Source organism: Elaeis guineensis, chromosome 2, assembly GCF_000442705.2.
Source record: "Elaeis guineensis isolate ETL-2024a chromosome 2, EG11, whole genome shotgun sequence".
Taxonomy (NCBI): domain Eukaryota; kingdom Viridiplantae; phylum Streptophyta; class Magnoliopsida; order Arecales; family Arecaceae; genus Elaeis; species Elaeis guineensis.
The window spans coordinates 14,071,147-14,081,218 of NC_025994.2; the positions used below are offsets into that span (position 1 = coordinate 14,071,147).

Genomic DNA, 10,072 nt, shown 5'->3' on the forward strand with positions numbered 1-10,072 from the left:
TTTTTTTTCTAATAGTGGCAAGATTACCAATACAAATAAGCACATTGATGTTAAGTATCTTGCTATAAATGAGAGAATGTCATCAAGTATTTATTGAATTTATTGGTATTGTTTGTATGATAGCTGATCTTTTGACTGAAGGTTTAGAGCCCAAATTATCAAAGAGCATATAAAAGTTATGGGCATTTATTATTAAAATATTTAATTTATAATAAATATTTATTTTGAGATCTCTTAATGGTTTATTGACTCCTATTACTTCTTTTTAATCATTATTTTGTATACATTATGGTTGACTTTTATCAAAATTAAAGTAAACAAAAGTATGATATAATAGTGAGACTATTATCATAGATATTATGATTTTATAGCCTATGTACTCCAGTATATAAGACTGGGTTAAGTGAGAATTATTGATGTCATGATATATGGAAGGGAGTATGTTAATTAAGATATATAACCGCGATGATCTGCATTAATGGTTTTTGCTTTATCAAAATATAAAGGGTTTACTCAAGGAATAGATAATTGGATAAATTTTTAAAATGAGTGTATACTCATCGGGTCAATTTCAAAATTTTGATTCAGTATTGTTATTGCTATTTTTATTTTTTTTTAAAATTAAAATATTTTGTTGTTTAAAGCGAAAAGTTTTGGGAGAACCAAAGAGTTATTTTTAAGTGATAATATATAGGCCAAGTGAGAGAATGTTGGATTTAACTCTTTTAGATGGCCTAATTAGCACTTAGTTGGATTTAACTTGTTGGCTCAACCACATGTACTGAATCAATTAAGGTAAGCCCAATTAATTAAAGAGTCCTATTCCTAAACAAGCAGAACTGTAGTTAAACTCTCATTAGGTTTTAGTCTTGTGATGGGAGAGGCATGTGCAGGTATAAATAGAGATGCCCTGGTCCTTATCTCCAACTCTTAAAAGGTGTGCAATGATTTTTCATTAATCGTTCATGTTAAGGAGAAGGAGGGTGAGGAGAGAGAAGATCAGGCACCCTAAAGCCAGGCACCCCACGATTGATTAGCATATTGGACAGCGATGGTGCAAGGTATGATCTTCTTGATTTTGATTTTGCATGAATATGAAACCACGATTCGGGCATAAAAGTTTCATTAATCAGGTTCTCACCCGTGAGTATTCTGTTTTGATGATGAAGCCAAGCAAAAACCTTCATTTTTGAGGGGACAGGCAGAGATCAAAATAAAGGTACAGTGCAGGAAATGATGCCTCCGTGAGCGAGGAAGTTATACCAATTTTTTGTTGAGAAGATACCATTTCTATCCCATTTCCAAATGACCTTGTTAGCATTGCCAGGTAATGTAAAATTTTGTAGAAGGTTGGAGAGAAGCTGAAAATATTGTTGTTCTCTGTCGCTCATCACCTGTCTAAAATGCCCTCTAGGGTTCGCTGTACAAATGAAATCTGCAACTGAAAGTGTTGTGTTCAAAGATAAGATGAAAAGATCCGAAAAGAGGTCTCTAAGCGGCCCATCTAACAACCAGTGGTTCAGCCAAAAGGACACAAGGTTACCATTTTCTACATTGAATTGATAACTTGTAAATTTTGTCATTCCTCCAATATTCCAGGCTGCCTCCATCAAAATTGGCTCCACGAATGACCATGTTGTGAAGAAAGTGATTCCATATTGAGGAAACGTAACTACATGAAGTAAATGGTTGTCAGATTCTTTGGCTCCGCCACAACAACTAGAAAAAGAAAAAAAAAGAATATCCATCAGTCAGCAATTTATCTTAAGGAGCACCTAGAAGCAAATGTTTAATTTACCAGAGCAAGGACCCTTCCCTGTAGTCTTTATCTCCTGTAAAATTTTTTTATGATGGTGTCCTCCCTTTTTCTTAGCTGCCACAGGGACTTGGCTCACTTGGAGAAATTATTAGATGGACCAGATCCACTAGTGGCCTAGGATGAAATCATCCTAGTGCGTGTTGCTATTACATATAAAAAGAATAAAGAGAAGGGAAAAGGGCTTAGATTCACCTTAGTTCCAGGACCATGGACTATAGGCGAATGTTGAACTCTCTCGATTCCCTCATGGTAGCTGACACCTTCAGAGATAAATGGTGCAACAGGTTGGTCGCATGTTACATGGCCAACCACACTAGCGTTACCTTAGAGGATCCTGACTCTATTCTTCTAGTTTCTTTTCTGAAAATTTTGTAGATGCTAACTCTCATGGATATATTTATATCTGTTGGGATAAACCGACTGATCTCCATAAACCAATCAATCTCCAGTGCAGACCGACCGACATCAGACTCTGGCCCCACAAACAGACGACCTTGAAAGCGACTATTGACCGAACATACAGGCCGACACTACTTTCAACTGCCCAACCAAACACACTGCACCGATTCAAGATCGGCAAGCGGCTGATATTCAGGAACCACAGACAGCGGACTACTTCAATTGTCAGTATTTCAGAGTTACTAACCGACGGACGACTCCCGACGCGTGGTCGGCCGATTCACTCAACTTATCATAACTATCATGGATAGTTATCCCTCAAATATCGCGGTGTAATCCTTGGGGATTAATAACCCACTACGAGATTACAGCCCAATGATTCTATGCCATGAAATATGGGACCATATCCGATGGTTACAACCATCTTATCTATAAAAAAGGGGTAAGGCAACAGCATCGTAAGCCTCTTCGATGCTGAGCTTTGCCACCTTTCTCATTAAAAATACTGTTGTCCAGTCTTTCTCTTTGACTTAAGCATCGGAGAGTCTCTGTCGGAGATAACTCCGATCAGTGCAGACGCTGTTTTACAAGTGCTCGTTCTCAACGACAGGCGACGAGGGAGTTGGCCGCAATAGATTGGCATGCCAAGTAGAGGGACAACAACTCGCGATGATGAAAACCAAAGTTCAATGGTCAACGGCAATCGGATCGACGAGTGGCGAGGCACTCTTCCCATCGAGAAGAGGCTCCTCCCCTGCCTCCGGTAGCAGAGCTCAGTTCTCCGCAACCCGTGGTCACCATGAACATCCAGATTGCTGTGATCGTGCAGCAAATGAACGTTCTTACGAAGGCGGTTAGAAATTTCTAGCAGCAGCAGACCCAGCCACCATAGCCGTCGGCGGAGCAACCGACGGCATATTCGGTGCCATCCAGGCACAGCCGCCGTCATCCACGGCAATCTCTATCTCTTCCTCCAGAACGGCCATCTCGGCTCTCTCATCGGGATGAGTAGCAGTGCTTGCAGTGCTCTCGACATGCCACCCACCATTCATGGTGCCCCTCTCCTTCTCAGTTGGATCGGGCAAGGAAGAAAAAGCGATCGCAAATACTGTCTGCTTCTCCCTTTAACTCATCGGGAGGTTCGACCCCTGGAGTTTCCCACCACTAGCGGCTCGAAGACTACGAACGTAAGTTCAAAAAAATCGATCACCGACTTGCCTAACTACAGGTGGACGGTCAGAAATCTTCAAACGATTTTGATTTTCATACCACCCGATCCCGATTAGAAATCTCAACATGTCTTGGACGAACCGATCCTGACTCGGTTCAAGATGCCGCATGTGAAACCCTATGACGGTTCCACTGACCCAGTTGATCACCTTGAGAGCTACAAGGGTCTCATGACAATCCAAGAGACAACTGACGCTCTTCTATGCATCGGCTTTCCAACCACACTTCGAAAAGTTGCTCGAGCATGGTACTCCGGGCTTCGATCGAGAAGCATCCACTCTTTCGGGCAACTGGAACATTCCTTTGTGGCCCACTTCAGCACAAGTCGGTGGCCGCCACGAACCTCAGATTGTCTCTACCAGATCAAATAAGGAGAGATCGAAATACTTCAAGATTTTGTAGTTCGATTCAACGCGGCCACGCTCGAGGTCAGGGACCTCAATGAACTCTTGGATGTATGTTGAACTCTTGGAGCATGCGTACAAGTACATGCACGCAGATGAAGGAGCCTTTGACCTGTACCAAACCGAAAGCAAAGGTCAGAAGAAGAAACAGAAGAAGAGTGGGGCTCCGTCCGATTCAAGTAGGCCCCCGACTAATAAGCGAGCCTCACCCCGACGACAGAATCTAAAGCCGACATATAACAAGTATGACTCCTATACCCCTCTTTCAGCTCTTCCTGCACAGATCCTCATGGAGATTAAAGGGGTGGAATATCTACGGCACCCTCCACCAATGAAAATGAGAAACTACGATCGAAGGAAATATTATCGGTTTCACCATGACCACGGCCACGACATCGAACAATGCATCCAACTCAAGGATGAAATAGAGGTCCTGATACGATGAGGCTACCTCAAAAAATATCGAAGGGATCCACCGACTCAACCTCCTCCCGATCGATGATCCCAACCGACTGAGGAAGCTGTTAATAACCAACCAACTGCGGGAGTCATCAACTTGATCTCCCGACGACTGGATTGGGGGGCAACTTCTGATGAGGAGTGGACGAAACAACTGCGGCTCCAAGATGTAATAACTTTCTCGAAAGAAGATGCTCAGAGAATCCAAACTCTCCATGATGATGCTGTTGTTGTTTCGACAATAATAGCAAATTATGATATAAAAAAAAATACTTGTTGATAATGAAAGTTTAACTGATATTTTGTTTTACTCGATCTTCTCCTGAATGCAACTGCCGACTGACCGACTCAGGAGAGTCTCGACGTCGTTAGTTGGCTTCACCGGAGATGCGGTCACAGTGGAAGAAAAAATTACTCTCCTCTTAACTACTGAGACCGAACCACAGCAGAGCACCATCTTCATAACATTCACAGTCGTTCAAGTACCCTCGGCTTACAACACCATACTCAGAAGTCCCGGACTAAACGCTCTAAGAGCAATAGTCTCGACTTACCACTTGTTGCTCCAATTTTCGACTAAAATGGAGTCAGAGAAATACGCGGAGATCAACAATTTGTCCGACACTACTTTCTAATCTCTGTCCAAAATAATAAATCTGAAGACTCCCTGTCGGTCGATAAATTAGACCAAAGAGAGAACCAGAAGAGGGGTGAGCCAGCCAAACAGCTGACTTCCATCCCGATAACAAAAAATTTCGAACAGACGGTCTGAATTGGGTCGTAACTGTTTGACTCGAGATGACAATAATTAATTAAACTGCTCAAAGCCAACACCGACGTTTATGCTTGGTCGACCATAGACATACCCGGCATTCTCTCGAAAATAATGACTCACCAACTCAACATCAACCCAAATATTAAGCTAGTAAGACAGAAAAAGCAATCCTTTGCTCCAGAGAGACAAAAGGCCATCGATGAAGAAATCGACAAGCTACTCACAGCAGGCTTCATCAGAGAAGCTGCATATCCCGACTGGCTCGCCAACGTAGTGATGATGAAAAAAGCCAATGGAAAGTGGAGGATCTGAAAAAGTACTTGATTTCTCCACCTTTGCTTACAAAACTAGAGATCGGAGAAACACTATATCTCTACTTAGCGACTTCGACAGAGGCAGTTAGTTCGGTACTCATTCAAAAAGATAAAAACCGAATTCACCTACCCATCTACAATACCAGCAAAGTACTCCAAAATGTCGAAATTCGATACTCAAGAGCGGAGAAAATGATCTACGCTCTGATCATATTAGTACAACGGCTTTATTCATACTTTCAGGTACATACCATTGTGGTCCTCATCGATCAGTCATTGAAAGCAATCTTGCACCGTCCTGATACATCAGGATGAATGGCAAAGTGGATAGTGAAGCTAGGCGAATTTGACATACAATACCGATCATGACCATCCATGAAGGTGCAAGTTCTAGCCAACTTCATCGTGGAATGCACAATAGCCGACGATAAGTTGAAAGATGTAGATATGAAGGAGGCTGCGACTCCTGAATCCGACTCCAAGTTGACTTGGATGCTGCACATCGACGGGGCATCAAACGCACAAGGCGGTGGAACCGGTCTCATACTCACAAACTCAAAAGGGGTAGTCACTGAATACGCCCTGCAGTTCGACTTCAAAGTTTTTAATAATCAAGCCAAATACAGAGCTCTTCTAGCCGGCTTGAGAATAGCCAATGAGCTTAAGATCGATAATCTAAAGGTCTTCACCGACTCTCAACTGATCGTGGGACAAGTCAAAGGTGAATTTGAAGCTCGGGACCTGATCATGGTGAAATATCTTCAAAAGGTGAGAGATCTCGTGACGAACGTAAAATACTTCAAGATCTTTCACATTCTCTGGATCGAGAATGCTCGAGCCGACACACTCTCGACTGGCGATGACTGCTTGTAACTCGCTGGGCCGAATGTTCGTGGAATGTCTCGAACAACCTAGCATCGATAAAGTCAAAGAAGTGTTGCAGCTGGCAACCGAACCAAGCTGGATAGACTCGATCATCCTGTATCTTACCGACGGGGTCCTCCCTAAGGATCCCATAAAAGCAAAATGACTCCGATGGACAACTTCTCAGTATGTGATGATGAATGATCGTCTCTTCAAGAGATCATTGTTCCTTCCCTTGCTGAAGTGCTTGGGACCGATAGATGCCGACTATGCACTTAGGGAAGTGCATGAAGAAATTTGTGGAAACCACTTGGGGGGCAAGTCCTTGGCTTATAAAGTCTTACACAGGGCTACTACTGGCCCACCATGAAAAAGGATGCGACCGAGTTGGTCTGGAGGTGCGAACCATGCCAAAAGTATGCCAACATACAACATTAGCCCGTCAGTCAGCTGACATCCATTGTTGCACCCTGGCCTTTCGCTCGGTGGAGAATCGACATACTTGGTAGGTTAAAGTAACCAATCGAACAATCCTACATGGGTTGAGGATTCGACTGAACGAAGCTAAGGGCCTTTGGGTCGAAGAATTATAGCCAGCCCTATGGGTATATCGGACGACTCTCCATGTACCGACTGGAAAGTCTCCTTTCAACTTAGCTTACAGGACGGAAGTAATGATCCCACTTGAGATCGGGCTATCATCGAAAAGAGTTGAGCAATATCGTGAACCAAATAACTCTGAGTGTCGGAGAGCCGACTTTGATCTCCTATCAGAACTTCGACACCAAGCTCAACTTTGCAGGCCATATATCGATAGAGGATAGCTCGGTACTACAATGCCAAAGTTAAACCGAAGGTTTTCCGACCAGGAGACTTAGTTCTGAGGAAGGCAGAAATCTCAAAACCCCTGGATCAAGAAAAGCTATCTCCAAACTGGGAAGGACCCTACAAGATATCGGAGACACTCAAATCAGGCAATTATCGGCTTGAGACTCTAGAAGGGTTGGCTTTTCTCCGAACATGGAATGCCGACAATCTGAAGCTGTACTATCAGTAATCTTTGTACACACTTGGAATGTGAGTCGGCTTCAGAATCACAAAGCTTAGTCAACACCTATCTTCTAATGAAATGTCAGTCCTCATTGAGGAGGCTGGATCATCGATCTTGCAACTTGGGGTCTGACTTTCTCAAGAAATTAGAAACCAACGGCCAAACCACCGACTACATTCCGATTTTCTTGCAGAACCGACTTATCGACTTCAACTGGAGGCCAGCATCGGCGATACAGACTTTCTCCACAAAAGTCGTGCTGCCCTCATAGTTAGCTCTCCATTGAAGCAACTGGCTAATTTGCCGACTTAGTATCGACTAAGAAAGGCAAAATATCAAGACGACCAAGATTGGATTGAAATTATACCGATATGGCCATGGCCAGTCGAGAGATATTCAACTTGCCACCGATTATCAAACAATATAACGTATAATCTTGATCAAGCTTCGAGTGATGGATATTCGACTTACCATTGTTATCCTAACTAAATATATCGAAAACTATACAACTAGCAGATTCTACAAAGTCTGCGAAATGGTCAGATCCACGATCTACATTCAGAGAATATTCTACAAACAGACATTGCAGACTCGACGATGCAGAAAAGCATTTTAGAAGAAAAATACTTTTTTCATTATCAAAAAAGAAAGATTACAAAATTGGACCGAAGTCCGATTACACATCTTTCTTTACAAAAAGAAAAATTAAAAACACCAACTAATCTTCATCGCCGCTCTTCATTCCACTGAAGAATCGGCAGGCCCAACTTGGATCGATTTCTCTGACAAACTCCACCTTCCAACTCGAGGATGATACGACTCGAGTTGAGCAGTGAAAATGATTGATCGATTACATTGCTCGGCCAACCACATCAACAGCTTGACCCACTCATACGAAAACAGAGAGGGTCTCATCCGGTCGATGATTGTACCCTCCTCGTAGAAGAGCTAAAGCAGAGCTTTAGATTTTCATCCATCGTCGAAGATGACCTTAATCATGCAGCTGAGATGGAGATGCGGGATATACGGTAATGGGTCGTTGACCCCACCATCGGCATCAGGAGTGAAAAGCTGACGTCAGCTCGAAGCATAATACCGCTTCCGAAACCGACCAACAATCGGATCCGAGAATAAGAGAACTTCTAGGCCCGACAGGGAGTCGTTGGCCTGAATCTTCGACCAACCACCCCCTGCAGGAATCTCATCCATCGAAAGAACTGTCAAAGATCTAAGGAAACTTAAAAAAGAAAATGACAAAAAATATTTTCGCATGAGAGCAGCTCTCTGACAGGGCTCTCCCACCAGAAGAGATAAAATGAAAGATAAATACCTAACTGACAGTGGCCCTTTATATAGAGGAATGCCCAATAGCCCGCATGAAAGCAGCCAGATCGAGATAACACCGATGATGACATGTGGTAGCATCCGGACCCATCATCGACCCGATAATTCGACGTACCTGCACCAGATTAAACCACATCACCTCCATCCGCATACACAGCTCCGATCCAATGATACCCCAACATGTGGCGAAAATCTATATGCCAGAATTAAATCGCACAATGCCGGTTCACCTTCCCGATATAACGCTTGGCGTCGGCTCACCTTCCGCAAACGACGCCTGATACCATATCTTCTTGCTGATATGACAGCTCAAAAATGACAAAATGGTTGATCGGCCATACTCTAGAGAATATGGTGGCAGAGTCGGGATTTGACATGACGGACAACAACTCTTTTCGTCCAAAACAATAAACCACATGGCGATGCACGTGGCAACTCACTATTGGACTCAGGAGTGGGGGGCAACTGTTGGGATAAACCGACGGACCTCCATAAACCGACCGACCTCCATAAACCGACCAATCTCCAGCACAGACCGACCGACATCCGACTCTAGCCCCACAAACAGACGACTTTGAAAGTGACTACCGACCGAACATGCAGACCGACACTATTTTCAACCGTCTAACCAAACACACCGCACCGATTCAAGATCGGTAAGCGATCGATGTTCGGAAACAACAGACAGCGGACTACTTCAACCGTCGATATTTCAGAGTTACTAATTGACGGATGACTCCCGACACATGGTCGGCCGATTCACTCAACTTATCATAACCATCACGGACGGTTATCCCTCAAATATCGCGGCGTAATCCTTGAAGATTAATAACCCGCTATGAGATTATAGCCCAATGATTCTACGCCATAAAATATAGGACCATATCTGACGATTACAACCATCTTATCTATAAAAAGGAGATAAAGCAACAGCATCGTAAGCCTCTTTGATGCTGAGCTCTGTCATCTTTCTTATTAAAAATACTGTTATCCAGTCTCTCTCTCTGACTTAAGTATCGGAGGATTTTTATCGGAGATAATTCTGATCAATATGGATGCTGTTTTGTAGATGTTCATTCTTGGTGATAGATGATGAGGGAGTTGACCGCAATAATATCTGACATGCACTTGCAAAGAAAGAAAATAGAGGTTAGATTAATAATCTTGTATGCATGGTTTTTGGAGAAGAAAACGGGTGCTAAACGGCCGGGGGCTACATTATGGGTCGGGACATGCGTACAGCAACTTGGACCCATGTGGTCCGGTTCAGATAAAGGACATTTTGTGGGCCCGGACAGCCGCTAACAGCAAGGCCTGTGCAATTAAGAGAGGCCTTAGAATGAAGCTGGGCAATGGAGACTGCCATAGAGTCCTTAATTCAACTTGGGCTTATCCATGGAACAAGTGATTATT

The 10,072-nt window shown here is 43.3% G+C and overlaps 1 protein-coding gene across 1 annotated transcript; it reads left to right on the top strand.

The window, feature by feature from the left end:
• Nucleotides 1–5,775: 5,775 nt before the first annotated feature.
• On the top strand, nt 5,776–8,347 carry LOC140855218 (uncharacterized). The gene is made up of 2 exons (XM_073251095.1): nt 5,776–6,168; nt 8,219–8,347. Exons 1-2 carry the CDS (start codon nt 5,776–5,778, stop codon nt 8,345–8,347), a joined length of 522 nt encoding a protein of 173 aa, XP_073107196.1.
• The last annotated feature ends 1,725 nt before the right edge of the window (nt 8,348–10,072 follow it).

Excerpts from the sequence above, each read along its gene's own strand:
- LOC140855218 (XM_073251095.1), top strand. The coding sequence starts at position 5,776 with ATGAAGGTGCAAGTTCTAGCCAACTTCATCGTGGAATGCACAATAGCC. Across the intron at positions 6,169-8,218 it reads TGGTGAAATATCTTCAAAAG|AGAGGGTCTCATCCGGTCGA; the intron begins GTGAGAGATCTC and ends ATACGAAAACAG.